The sequence below is a fragment of the Elephas maximus genome, chromosome 9, assembly GCF_024166365.1.
Source record: "Elephas maximus indicus isolate mEleMax1 chromosome 9, mEleMax1 primary haplotype, whole genome shotgun sequence".
Lineage (NCBI taxonomy): Eukaryota > Metazoa > Chordata > Mammalia > Proboscidea > Elephantidae > Elephas > Elephas maximus.
Window position 1 is genome coordinate 70,461,179 of NC_064827.1, and position 15,126 is coordinate 70,476,304.

A 15,126-nucleotide genomic window follows, 5' to 3' on the forward strand; every position below is an offset into this window, starting at 1 on the left:
AAAGATAAAATCAATTAACTCACAGGGATGTTGTACAAATGAGCTACAGCACCTGGCAGCACTTACCAACCAGTAAATATACAGTAGCTTTTTTTTTTTTAGAAAGTTATCCATTTTTTATTCAAGCCCTCAATAGGCAGATCTTTGGGCCACCATCAATTTTTTTTATCCTCTTTGAAGCTCGAAAAACTATTAGACTACTCACCTAGACATCACAAAAACCATGAACTCCTGCTGTCCATAGTTCAAGTTTGCTAAACAATACTACATGCAAGATTAACTCTGTCTACAGCAGCTACGTGAGGCAGTAAAAGGAAGAGGACGCTTGGAAATTACTTTCTGATTCCAATACTCTCAAATCATTAAGAAACTGTTACTAGGCAAACATTCATTTATAAACAAACAATACCGTAGCAATAACAGAATTTTGAAACTGAACCCCAAACAACATTTGGAATATAACCACTTTTTGTAATCAGTCCTTTTCATATTCTTTTCAGCTCAGCCTTTGCTCATGAATATAGATTTTTTGTAAAATTATAACATAAATGAATTTGTATATTCCATTGCTTTCATTTAACATTATATCTTAAGCATTTTTCATACCACTGCAGAATTAGACATAATTATCACTTAAAATGACTGTAATAAATTCCACTAAATTGAATCACAATTATTTAACCATTTCTCAACAAGCATTTCACGGCACAGCAGTTAAGTGCCATGGCAGTTAACCAAAAGGTCAGCAGTTCAAATCCACCAGTCGCTCCGTGGAAACTCTATGGGGCAGTTCTACTCTGTCCTATACGGTCTCTATAAGTTGGAACCGGCTCAACGGAAATGGGTTTGGTTTTTGTTTTTTTTTTCAACAGGCATTTATGGATTCAGTATGTTCTAATGGAAAGCGTACAGGCTTTAGAATCAGAAATACCTGCGTTACGAAACACCTCATGGGATTCAGTTCCTTGGTTTAGGGTCATGGTTTCATGGGACATCCCAGTTACCGGCCTAACAATGTGTTTAGTGCTTCTGTTCTACCTCCTAGTTCACCGCACAGTATCTGGAGTCTTAGAAGCTTGCAAGTAGCCATCCAAGGCACAAAAACTGGTGTCTATTCACCTGGAGCAACAGAGTCAGGAATAGAAAGGGGATATGGAATGTGCAGCTAACTGCCTCCATGAACAACTGCCTCCTTTGCTATGAAACCCAGCTACCATTACTGAAAATTTGATCAATGATCCTATAGAAGAATTCTGATCAAAGAGGAAAATGCAGAACAGAATTTCCAGTTCTCATGGACTCCAGACTTTCTGGAGCCACAGGACATAGATGAACCCCTGAAACTATTGCCCTGAGATAATCTTTAAACCTTAAACCAGAAATATCTCCTGAAGTCTTCTTAAAACCAAAAAATCATTCAGCTTAACGAGCAAAAAAGTCTGCCTTGAGCATTATGCTCTTTTAAGAACTACCTATGGGATCAAATTGACAATAGCAACTCAAAAGATTAGACAGGAACCTTAGGGGGCAGTGCATTTATGTTAATGAAGGAGGACAACATGAAAAAGGAGGATGAGAACGGCTGCACAACTCAAAGAACGTAATCAATGTCACTAAACTGTACATGTAGGAAAAGCTGAATTGGTGTACCTTTTGCTGTGTATATTCTCAACAACAAATAAATAAATAAAATTTAGGAAAAAAAATAACCTGAATTTATGTGTTGATATAGGAGGAGCAACTCAGAGAAGGAGGGTGAGAATGGTTGTACAACTCAAAGAACGTAATCAATGTTACTAAATTGTACATGTAAACACTGTTGAATCGGTGTTATGTTTTGCTATATATAGTCTCAACAACAAAATAAATTTAAAAACAAAAAACCTTGAGTTTAAGCTTTGCCTTCTTTCAGTTTCTCTATCAAACCAAGATTATGGTCAAGTCATTTAATCCCTCTAAACTCTGCTTCCTCCTCTGTGGAAATTCCTCATCACAAGCTTGTTGCCAGAAGTCAAAGAGATGATAAATATAAAATACAATTTCCCTTGTTCCCAATTGTTCACAATTATAGACAATGCGGCAACAAACACCTTTATGTACAGATGTTTCTCCTTACACTGGGTTACTTCCTTAGGATAAATTTCCCCAAAATGGATTATTGGTCTCAAGAGTAATATTATTTTTATGACTATCAAAATCTCTTTCTAAATGGCCTTCAAAAAGATTGTAAAAATTTACACTGCCCAGCACACCATCTGGCCAGGTTTATAGAGGGCATGGCCAGGACTTGCAGAGGTAAGAACTCAGAGCATTCAATCCAGTAAGTGGGAAGCCATGAGACACACAGGTGAAACCCTATACTTAACACTTACCAGGCATCCCCACCAGCCATAAGCCAAACTTGATACCAAGTGCTCAACTCTGCAAAGGCCCATGGAGCTCTCAGGCCTCATGTGCAGAGCCAGGACCACAGAGCAGTAACTGCAGCACTCACTGCCAGCTACAGACTTAGTCCTCCACCACTTCCACTGGCCTACATCTAAATGCTTCTTGCTCTCCTGCCTTGTTCTAACCTCATCCCCTGCAAACCCAACACTCATTACTGCTTGCTCTCCTACGACTCTGGGCGGCTCTGCACACCCCACCCTGATTACAAGCTATCTTTCCCTCTAGCTGCACGGTCTCAAGCCACTTTTTAACAATAGTAACAGCAGCCCCATTTGCTGAAGACCACCAGGCAGTCCCAGAATATATTATTTAATCCTCATCACAACCCCATAAGATAAATATTATTTTTCTCATTTTACAGATAAAGCAACCAAAACTTATAGGTTTACTATCTTACAGAGGTTGTGCATTCATTCAATCAACAAATGTTTATTAAGTGCCCACCATCCATTAGGTTTAGTGTTGGGTACTAGGGATAGAGTAGAGGGAACATATGTTAAACAAGTACCCAAATAAAGTACAAACAGTCATAAGATCCATAATGGAAAAGACAGGGTGCCGAACACTTGCTGTAAGAGAGAACAATGAGGGTTCCTAGTGATGTGAGGGGCAGGCAGTCAGGGGTAGCCTCTCTAACAGGGTCACTCTGAAGCTTAGACATGAAGGTCAAGGAGAGGAAGAAAAGCTGTTCCAGGCAGAGGGAGGAGCATGCGGGAAGGCCTTGATGGGACATGAGCACTGAGTGGCTGGGCGAGAGCAGCCCTCGTGGCAGAGCACGGCATGCAAGGAGCAAGTGATGCACACTGAGCTCGGAGGGACAGGGATAGCGGGGTCGGATCAAGCAGGGCAGGGCCTTCCAGGCCATGGCAAGAAGTTGCTTATTCTACAGTCAAAGAAATGTCACAGAAGTGTCAATAGAAACTGAAACTGATGGGGCAGAACCCAGGGACATCTGACTATAGTAGACAGAATCTTCAGATTAGAGGAGACACCAACTTTTGAGAACCTACTATGTGCCAGGCATGCTAGGTACCTTCCATACCATAACTCATATAATACTCATAACAACTCTGAGTGGAACACATTATTAGCTCTACTTTACAGACGAGGTTCTGAAAGTGACCTAACCAAGGGCATGGATCAGTATGTGCAGAGCCAGACCTAAAACTCAGTTCTGATCACTCCTAAGGCCATGTCATATCCACATATAAGGGTGTTTCTGAAAGCTTCAGGGCCATGCAAATGGGCAGGGGTGTGGGGAGCGTTCCCTGGTAATAAGAAACTCACAACAATATAGATGCTACAGAGCAAATCTGAAGATGCAAATCTCCTAATCATTCCACTCAAATTTGACCAACTGCCTAAGCCAAGACCAAGGATTTTCAACATATAGGAATAAAGACCTTAAAACAAGAACACCAGCATCCCAGGAAGGTGGGTATGAGACAAGAACAGCAAAGAACAAGGACAAAGAGAGACCCAGGTGGGCACAGGATGCAGACAACTGTTTTGGTCACACCTGACTTAATGGTTTTTCCAGTTCCTTGGAGAGGAAGCCACTAGAAATTATAAAGCCTACTAGGGGCAGATTATCCAGTAACTAAGGTAAGCACGGGCTACTAGGGGCAGATTATCCAGTAACTAAGGTAAGCACGGGCTTACTTGTGCTTATTGACTAATTTGTAGCGAACAATTTCACATGGGTTTCACCTTCATAAAAGCCAGTAAACACAAGTAAATCCGTGCTTACCTTGGTTATTGGATAATCTGCCCCGAGCCTACTGTAGAGTATCTATTGTTGGCTGCATATAAATTATACTTAAAACCTTTGACACCTGGCTTGTTCTAAACTCATCTAGTCCATCAACCAATGAATGGATAAACAAAATGTAGTATATGCATACAATGGAATATTATTTAGCCATAAAGAGAAATGAAGTTCTGATATATGCTACAACATGGATGAACATTGAAAACATTATATTAAGTGAAAAAAGCCAGACACAAAGGGACAAATACTGTATGATCCCACTTATATGAAATATCTAGAATAGGCAAATGCATACAAAGTAGATAGTGGTTACCGGCGGTTGAGGGAAGGTAGAAATGGGAGCTAATGCATAATGGGAGCCTTCTCTGAACCCACCAAGTCAGGTTCAGCCTCCTGTGGCTGCCCCCATGCCCTATATTTACCTCTATCACTGTATCGTCTTCGTCTCCATCTCCCCAACTAGATTATGAGCCTCCTGACAGGGAGACTTGCCTGGTCTTAACCCATTGCAGTACCCCTAGTCCTGCCAGACAGCCTGGCAGAGGGCATATATTTGAAAATGTTTACTGATGAATGGATGAACTCCCTGAGCAAAGTCAGAAGGGGGCCTATGTTTTGCTACACGCTAGCTAAATACAACTCCTGATGTACAGGTATCAGTCATCTGAGACTGGAATAAGAGGAATCATGAGTTTCCCCTTTGAATCACAAGCATTCTGGCTCCTTCTTTAATATGCATGCTGACTCTAAAATTAACAGTAGATGATGCCAAGAACATTTCCTCTAAGTATCCCACAGAAAGATTAGACTATCTCCACATAGAAATCATGCATTTAGTAGCTCAGGCCAAATGAAAAATCTCAGTAACTTGTAAAGACCTGAAAGGGAGACACTGAGAACAATGTGGCCATTTCAACTGCAGAATTTGCTCTTGAAAATGCTACAGTAAAAAATATTAATGCCATAAAAACCTAACAGCAGGCAAAGGATCACAGTCATAAAGAAAAAACATGTATCCTAAAAGATATTGGCATGAAAAGCTTTCCCTAGCTCCAAGAAAAACAGCAGTTAGGTCATTGAGAACATGTCTGAGAAAAGGAAACATGAATCACATGGAAGAGTAGAAAATAATAATAAATATAACAATGAGGAGGAGAAATAGCTGACACATAGAATGTACTCTGTGGTCAGGCATATGTGCTTCACATACATGCACTCGTTTCATTCTCACTACAGCCCTACGAAGGAGGTATTTTATCATCTCTATTTTAAAGATGAGGAAAGTAAAGTGAGGTAAGTGGCTGGCCCAAGATCACTCAGCAGTGGACAAAGAAACAGTAAGGCTCCAGAGCCCACGGTTCTTAGGCAGCCCATGTTGCCTCTGAGAACAGCTTTGTCACTTCACATCCCTGGGCCTCAGCTTCTCCTATACTTAACTGGATTCAATTCTAAGGTTCCTTCCAGCTCAAAAGGTAGACAATAAAACGTGGAACCAAAATTCTGAAGATTCTGTTCAATTTTTTCATCTAGAAATAAAATTCAAAACTATGCCCTTCAAAAATGAAATAACTATCTTGCAGAGTTGCTCTAATAACAAAGTAAGGTATATAAAGATCGTAACACTTAAAGCGCACAGCTCAGAGCAAGAGCTCAATAAGCTATTATTACTCTTATGATAAAACAGGAACAACCATTTAATAGTAGAGCACATTTTAATTATACACAGTGTGTAATAATCAAATCTCACTCATTTGAAGCCCCAGACCCCACAGCATAGATCGAGTTGTACCGTTGAAATTGTAACAACTCAAAGCTCAGAAATTACTTGTTTCCATTAGAGATCTGACAAGTCATTTCTTCAATTGGACACTGGTGGTTTGCAGATAACTATTAGCAGTAATGAGTATTCTAAATTAAATCCAGAGACAGTCCCGCTCTGTTCTGTAAAGACAACGGGGGAGAGAGAAACATAATTGTGGAACGTCCTTCTCTCTGTGTCCTCCATCTTCCGTCTGATAAATATCTCCTGTGTCGTGCATAGTATGGATTTCATTTGGTTACAGATGAAGAAGGGTCTAATTCTTCCCATAATAAATGAGAGCGCTGAACAGGTAACTTGTTAAGGAGAATAGGAATTGGGAAAATAACTTTATTTTCCTGTTACTTGACAACAAACCCCCTCCACTAACAAATGAAAGACACAATGCTGGAAGGCATTAAGCACGGAAGCCAAATCCATCACTGATCCATTCCCAGACAATTACTACACAGCACTGGGTAAAGGATGCTCATGTTTCATTCAACAGCAGCGAAGATGATGAAGCCTACAAAAAGCACAATGCAGGGGAAAGAAAAATGGCTTTGGAATCATGAAAAACCTGGATTCAAATCCCAGCTCTGCCATATACATATTATATGGCCTTTAAGAGTCCTTCCGAGACTTAAGAATCCTTATCTGTAAAATGGGTAAATACAGAGTACCTCAAAGAGCTATAGCAAAGATTAAACAGGGACCATAAATAACGTGCCTTACACACAGCAGACCCTTGACAAATGTTAGCTCCCCTCCACTGTCAGAAATATGTGAACAACCTCACCTTCTGGACACCAGAAATACACCAACTCCCCAAAGATTAGATACTGCTGATCCTGTGAGAAACCAGGAGTGGCTGTTATATAAAAGGGCTGACTGCATGGCTAAGGGACAGCCTCCAAGAGAACACCCACTAGATGCAGCATCCACCCTAACTCTGGCCCTATTCAGGTTAGACAGTTCTGAAGAAATATAGCTCCCTCCTGAGTCTGGTTGGATGACGCGGCAGACATGACTTATTAGGGACAATAATTTGGTATCTCCACTTACATTTTCAAAGTCCTTCATGTTCCGTGCTCTGGTGGGAGATACTGTTTCTTCTGACACATTTGGGAGGACTATAAAAAGGTAAAAAAAAAAAAAAAAGACACAGAAAAACATTATGGTATGCAAATTGCCCAACATGCCTACTAAGTAATAGAGCCCAGAGATGAAAAAACAACCTCCACAGTGTATCATGCTGTATTTTCTGTCTATTGTGATTTATTAATCTAAGTTCAAGGAAAGCTCTAATCCATTATATTTCAAATATTTACAAATTACTTAAACTAACCCCGATATATAATGTCTGTTAGAAGACAAACCCAGAAAACACACTGGGCATGGGACAGAGCAGAACTGTCCTGCTATGTGTTCCTTACTGCTTGTCATCAGGCTATTTTACTGGCAGAATATCATCTTCGCATGTTAGTAATTAAAACAAAGCACATCCAACTAACTTGCAGCAGGGGTCAGCAAACTTGTTCTTAAAAGGCCAGACAATAAGAATCTTAGGCATCGCCGGCCGTACGCAAAGCCTAAAACCTGTCACAACTGCTCAAATCTGCTGTGGTAGCACAAACACAGCCATAGACAATTCATACACAAATAAGAATGGCTGTGTTCCAATAAAATTTTATTTTTAAAAGGAGAAAGAAGGCCTGATTTGGCCTACACGCTTGCCAACCTCAGCTTTAAAGTGATTAAAGGCTTTGCCAATATCCAAATCTTTCCACAGCCTCTTTAATTCAACAAATATTCACTATACACCTACTCTGTGCCAAGCATCATGCTAGGTGCTGGTTCCCCAATGGTAAAGAACACATTGATCCTGTACCCAAGAGGTTCCCTCATCCAACGAGCAAGACAGAGATGTAAACAAACCATTATCACTTTTTTCGAGTAGATGTGTGTCGAGTGAATGAATGACGTCATTCTTTCAACAAATATGCACTGAGCACCTACTCTCTTCTAGGAACCACTCTAGATGTGGCTACAAATTAAAAAAAAAAAAAAGACAAATAGAACCAATATACTAAATGGAGGAGACAGATAATAACCAAAATAATAGGCCAATTATATACGGTTATATAAAGAAGGTAATAAATGCTATGGAGATAAATAAAGTGGATAAGGACAGGCAAAAGCAGGATGAAGAAATACCAGGATAAGGGCTGCAATTTTAAATGAGGTGGTTATGGAAAGTCTCACTGAGAAGGTGACATGTGGGTAAAGGCTGCAAAAGACAGAGCTAGACAGCTAGGGGAGGAAAACTCCAGGTAAAGGGAGAAGCCTGAGATGGGAGCATGGTTCATGGATCTGAGGTACAGCTAGGAAGCCAATGGGCTGGAGATCACAATCAAAGGACAGAGAAGAAAGAAGGTCAGAGAGGTACTGGGGGCCAGACTGTGTAAACGCTGTGTAGGCTCTTCTAAGGACTGTGAGGGGCCGCTGGAGGATTACAAGCTATGGAGTGACAGGGTTAAACTTAGGTTTCTACAGCCTCTCTCTAGCTGCTGTGCTGAAAACAGACTGAACGGAGCTTAGGACCAAAGTAAGGGCCAGTTAGTAGACTACTAGAATAACCTAGGACAGACATGATGGTGGCTTGAACCAGGGTGACAGCAGTATACATGGGTAAGAAGTGGTCTGATTCTGGATATTCTGAAAGTAACCAAAAGGAATAAATAAAACGAAATGCTATATGTGAGGTTCAGAAGGAGAACAAAGAAAAGTCAGCCTGGGCAGAGCCAAAGAAAGTGGTGAATTTTGAGCAGAATCTTAAAAGAAACAGGAGACAGCCAGCAGCTATCCAAGGCACGATAATTGATCTCTATTCACCTGTAGCAACACAGGAAGAAGGAGGCAGAAACAGAAGGAGAATATGGAATGTGTGGCTAATTGCCTCCATGAACAACTGCCTCCTTTGCCATGAAACCAGAAGAACTGAATGGTGCCCAACTAACATTACTGAACATTTTGATCAACAGTTCCACAGAAGGATCCTGATCAAAAGGGGGAGAATGCAGAACAGAATTTCAAATTCTCATGGGCTCCAGACTTTCTGGAGCTATGGAGGCTGAAGGAAGGCCTGAAACTACTGCCCTGGGATAATTTTTAAGCCTTGAACCAAAAATACACCCTGAAGTCTTCTTAAAACCAAACAATAGTTAAGCTTAACTAGTAGAGAATGTCTGCCTTGAGCATTATGCTCTTTTAAGAACAATCTACATGGGATCAAATTGACAACAGCAACTGGAAAGATTAGATAGGAAACTTACGGGGCAGTGAGTTTATGTTAATGGAGGAGGAACAACATGGAAAAGAAGGATAAGAATGGCTGCACAACTCAAAAAATGTAATCACTGAATTATACATATAGAAAGAGTTCAACTGGTGCATGTTTTGCTGTGTATGTTCTCAGCAACAACAAAATAAATAAAATTTAAAAGAAACAGGAGATGAGCACCAGGCAGGTGAGGGAGGCAAAAGGAAGAGGAAACAGCCTATGCAGAGGGTAAATGGGTATGGTGTTCAGAAACCATTCACCTGAAAGCACGTAAGTATTGCCTGTGGGAAAAAGGCTCAAGAGGTGGAGAAGGGCAGACTGGGAAGAGCCCTGTGCACCAGGATAAGGTTACACAGGTTTGTTTTCCCTTTCCTCAAACAGGCCATGCTATGTCACTTCTGTCTGAGATGCTCATCCCCTTCTACCCCCCTAGCTATGTTCTATTCATTCTTCAAGACTCAGCTCCAATATCAGTTTTCAGGAAACTCTTACCTGGCCCACCTCCTTCATATCACTCTTCAACAAATGCGCACTGAGTAAATTCAAAGGACGGCTCAAGAAGGCAAAGTAAAGTATCATAACGAAACATGCAAAGACCTGGAGTTAGAAAACCAAAAGGGAAGAACAAGCTCAGCATTTCTCAAGCTGAAAGAACCGAAGAAGAAATCCAAGTCTCCAGTTGCGATACTGAAGGATTCTACAGGGAAAATACTGAACAACACAGGAAGCATCAAAAGAAGATAAAAGGAATACACACAGTCAGTGTACCAAAGAGAAGTGTCCAACATTCAGCCATTTCAGGAAGTAGCATATGACCAAGAGCCAATGGTACTGAAGGAAGAGGTCCAAGCTGCACTGAACGCATTGGTGAAAAACAAGGCTCCAGGAATTGACAGAATATCAATTGAGATGCTTCAAAAGATGAAGCACTGGAGGTGCTCACTCGACTATGTCAAGAAATTTGGAAGACAGCTTCCTAGCCAACCAACTGGAAGAGATCAATATTTGTGCCCATTTCAAAGAAAGGTGATCCAACAGAAGGTGGAAATTATCGAACACTAGCACTAATACCATACACAAGTAAGATTTTGCTGAAGATCATTCAAAAGCAGTTGCAGCAGTAAATCAACAGGGAACTGCCAAAAGTTCAAGCCAGATTCAGAAGTAGATATGGAACAAGAGATAGCACTGCTAATACCAGACAGATCTTGGCTAAAAGCAGAGAATGCCAGAAAGATGTTTACCTGTGTTTTGTTGACTATGTAAAGGCATTCGATTATGTGGATCATAACAAATTACGGATAACATCGCAAACAATGGGAATTCCAGAACACTTCACTGTGCTCTTGAGGAACCTGTACATAGACCAGGAGGCAGTTGTTCAAACAGGAAAAGGGATACTGCGCGGTTTAAAGCCAAGAAAGGTGTGCATTAGGGTTGTATTCTTTTACGACATATTCAATCCTCATGCTGAACGACTAATCTGAGAAGCTGGACTCTATGAAGAACACAGCTACAGAACTGGAAGAAGACTCCTTAACAACCTGCGATATGCATATGACAATCTTGCTTGCAGAAAGTGAAGAGGACTTGAAGCACTTACTGATGAAGATCAAAAACTACAGCCTTCAGTATGGATTACACCTCAACAAAAAGAAAATAAAAATCCTCACAACTAGACCAATAAGCTGTATCATGATAAATAGAGAAAAGACTGAAGTTGTCAAGGATTTCATTTTACTTGGATCCACAATCAACACCCATGACAGCAGTGGTCAGGAAATCAAAAGACACATTGCACTGGGCAAATCTGCTGCAAAAGACCTCTTTTAAGTGTTAAAAAGCAAAGATGTCACTTTGAGGACTAAGGTGTGCCCAACCCAAACAATGGTATTTTCAACTGCCTCATATGCATATGAGCGCTGGACAATGAATAAGGAAGACCAAAGAAGCAACTGATGCCTTTGATTTATGGTGTTGGCAAAGAATACCGAATATACTATGGACTGCCAGAAAAACAAATCTATCTTGGAAGTACAGCCAGAATGCTCCTGAGAAGCAAGAATAGAGAAACTTTGTCTCACGTACTTTGGATGTGTTGTCGGGGGGATCAGTTCCTGGAGAAGGACCTCATGCTTGGTAAAGCAGAGGGTGAGCAACGAGATGGACTGACACAGTGGCTGCAACAATGGGCTCACTGGGCTCAAGCATAACGATGATTGCAAGGATGGTACAGGAACGGGCAGTGTTTCATTCTGTTGTACACAGGGTCACTATGAGTCAGAACTGACTCGACAGCACCTAACAACACAACAAGATCTCCCTCTTACTCCCTGTAACACCTTATATTTTTTCACTCATTACATTGATCGTTTCACTCATCCTAATAATTTTTTGCTTAATTGTCTTCTTTGCTAGACGGTAAGCCTTGACAGGAGTCCAGCCTATCATGTTCAAGGTTAAATCCCCAGTGCTTAGCCCAGAGCTTGACATAAAGCAGATGTTCACCAGTATTTAAATTAAGGAGTAGGCTTGTCTCCTTACTTTTTAACTGCCTGTCAGCAGGAAAAACAGAAACGAGGCTTGTTGGATTCTGAAGGAAAACCTGAAGGTGGCCTGTAAGTTATGGTGTTCTCAAGAAATAAGCCTTGTGACACTTACCCTGCCTGCTCTAAAAACTTCTTTCTTTTGCACATATCTTATCACTTTGGAGAAGGGAAAAAAAAACACAAGTCAAAATATCTCTGAGATATTTCAACAAGGCAAATTATTACCACTTCCCACAGAGACATTTAGGATAGCATCCACTTTTTCAAAAACAAAAACTATGACAAATGCTTAGCAAAACCCAACTGCCAAGCAGAAAGTCTCCTCATAATCCAGGTTAAACACAATACACTGTTTATTTACTCAGCACTGTCTCCTGTGGTCTAACCAGCTATTTGTCTCCAAAGAGCAGGCCCATGTAGGAATGCTGGGCCTCAGCCGGCAGATGGAATGCGGCAGCCTGCCAGGAAGGCCTTGGCGCACTAAGTCCAGAGGGCAGATCTCCTGGGCCTCCAGCCACTCGGCAGTGGAGACCACCAGAACTTCCGTGCATGACCTAGTCACAAATTCAACATCTAGCCTCCATACAGTCCTTCAGTTCAGCAATCCCTATAAGCTGAATCCCTATAACCTCGGTAGCAAGAAATTAAACTCATGAAGGATTGTCTAAAGGACACCAATTCCTTTAGTCCAGTTTTTATGAAAGGGTAGAAAGCAATGAGTACATACATAAAACCTACATGTGCTAGGCTAACCTCTGACCCCAGATATGAAAGCCAAGTCCCAAGCTTCAAGGCACTCATGGTCTAGCGTCTACTTTCCTTGCTCCTTTGCAAGCGAATGTCCTGCTTTATGTACTTACCACCATTTCCCAAACCAGCATTGGGGGTGATGCCATCCAGGTCATCTGGTAAATTGGGAACAAGGCCACTAGGAGAGAACATGTGCAATAAGAGGTGAGCTAGTGTTTGAACAACAGATACTGTTAAAACTGCCTGAACACCACATGACAATCAGGCCATGGCCAATGAGGGACACACATGTGAACCCATCTGGGAGGCATGCAGTGCAGAAGTTAAGAACTCAGGCTTTGAGGTTCAATTTTGGCTTTGGAGCTGAGTTCCAGCTCTAACACTCAGTAGCTGAGTGACCTTCAGCAGGATCATTTATTTGTTCATACCCCAAATGTTCTATGTAACAAATATGTGCTAAGTGCAGAGGCACTGTGCCATGTACAAGTTAATTATGTTTCTGAGTCACACTTTCTTTATCTGTTACATGAGGATATCATCTTCTACCTATAAAGACTGGAGTAGCACGAACGGTTAAGTGCTCAGCTACTAGCCAAAAGGTTGGTGGTTCAAACCCACCCAAAGGCACCTCAAAAGACAGGCCTGGCGATCTGCTTCCAAAAGGTCACAGTCTTGATATGCACACATTGGGTCGCCATGAGTCAGAATCAACTCGATGGCAACTAACAAAAACAACCTGTAAAAATTAAATGAGTTAATGTATATAAACATTTGGCACATAATAAGCACTTGATAAATGGTATCTATTGTTTTGTCATTATCATCATTATTATGCCGATCACAACCAATAGTTAAGCTTCTGGGAATCACGTGCCAATTCAGATGCTTTAAGAACGACAAAGAAAAACAAAGGATTCACTGATCCAAGAAGTTGTACAGGGTGGAGTCTATAAATAGGTTCAGTGAGGATCTGGGGACAGTGAAAGACAATTAAACCCCATAATTGGAAGTACAGTTTGACACAAAGACACTATCTTGGATTCTGTTCTAAGCTCTACCATGTACTGTACCATCATAGACAAGTTATTTCACCTCTCCAAGACTCACTTCCTTCATCCGTAAAAGAAGAACAATAGCTATTTCATAGAACAAATGGGGATCAAACACAAGTGCCCAACAAGGTACCTAGCATGCTGTGGTTACTCCACAAATGGGAGCAAAACACCAGTCACCTTGAAACATATACTGCTTTATAATTTATAAAAGACTTAGTGTCATTAGAACATGGGCCTGAGGGCCCATGCAATTTTCAAAGGAAGGCTCTAAGGCCCACACAATATTAGTAACTTAGCCCAGATTACATGGCACTTAAGTACAGAACCAAATGTCTAACCCCCAATAATTCTTCCATTGCCCCAAGCTATAAACTAAGAGTTGATGAAAGCCAAGCTTGGCTTCTTGGCAATCTGCTCTTTCCACGCTTCAAAATATGAATTCATTCTGTTCCTGAGACAATTCTGCCTGATCACTGAACTCTGGAATCGGAATAGTCCTTCAAGATCAGGACTAAGCAAAAAATTGGAAGTTTATCATCAAATTCTAACACCAGGAGATTAATTACATAAAATGTGCCTGCTATAAAGTTAACTGAAAAGCTTAAGTAGAACATGCCCAAAACTATCAGGGGAAGGAGAAGCATATACACTAACTCAAATCTTTCTAGGAGCCAGGTAGGCTATAAATACATAACAAAACAAAGAATATTGAAAGACTAAAAACCATCTTCTGTGGGGAAATGGAGATGTTTTCCTTTTTAATTTTATATTACTCAATTTTTTGACAAAAATCTGACAGTCCATTTTCTAAACTGAATTTTAAAAATTAAGATCACGTTTAACCACCACCTTTTACAAATGGTGGTCCAAGGCCCAAAGTCACAAACCAGGTTATTGGCAAACCTTAGCCCAAATGAGGTCTCTATATTCCCAGTCTGGGGCTCTCTCCACCACAACTGCTAAATTACTCCCACTGGCTGAAATGGCCAATCAACAACTCACACCAAGATCAATCATGACTGACTACCTGGCAGGCGAAGCCAAAGAATTTGTCTTAGACAAACTTCCAATAGTAAAATACCAAAGTCTGAAAAATGACATTTGACATCCCAACTCTTAGAAGACACCACCATGTAATGCAGAAGTTCCGGTATGGTTCCTGCCAAATTTCCGCCTGGGCTTAACCCACCACTTTAAAATGCCATCAATCTTAGTCATTTCATCCTCTAGGCAGTTCTAACTATACCTTTTGGCCACAAGAGGCTACCTCCTCCTGTTCTGACCATTCACTCTCAGCCTTAGAACTAAGGCTAAGGTTTCATGGAGCTTCACTAAAATTCAAAACAATGGAAGCGAAGAAAGAGGGCTTAGACATGGTTTTAACATTGTATAGATGGGAAGCCTGAGGCCCA

The 15,126-nt window shown here is 40.9% G+C and overlaps 1 protein-coding gene across 3 annotated transcripts in view; it reads right to left on the bottom strand.

Moving 5' to 3' along the window:
* Window positions 1-15,126, bottom strand: part of CDK5RAP2 (CDK5 regulatory subunit associated protein 2) — a 228,257-nt gene that overhangs the window by 203,637 nt on the left and 9,494 nt on the right. For 2 of the 3 annotated variants that reach the window (XM_049897012.1, XM_049897010.1), the window contains exons 2-3: window positions 12,770-12,837; window positions 7,083-7,150 (exon numbers count right to left, since the gene is read on the bottom strand). The exons of the other annotated variant lie outside the window; for it this stretch is intronic. In XM_049897012.1, the coding sequence (XP_049752969.1) occupies window positions 7,083-7,150; window positions 12,770-12,837 (136 nt within the window). The remainder of the gene's footprint in view (window positions 1-7,082; window positions 7,151-12,769; window positions 12,838-15,126) is intronic. 3 annotated transcript variants of the gene reach the window in all.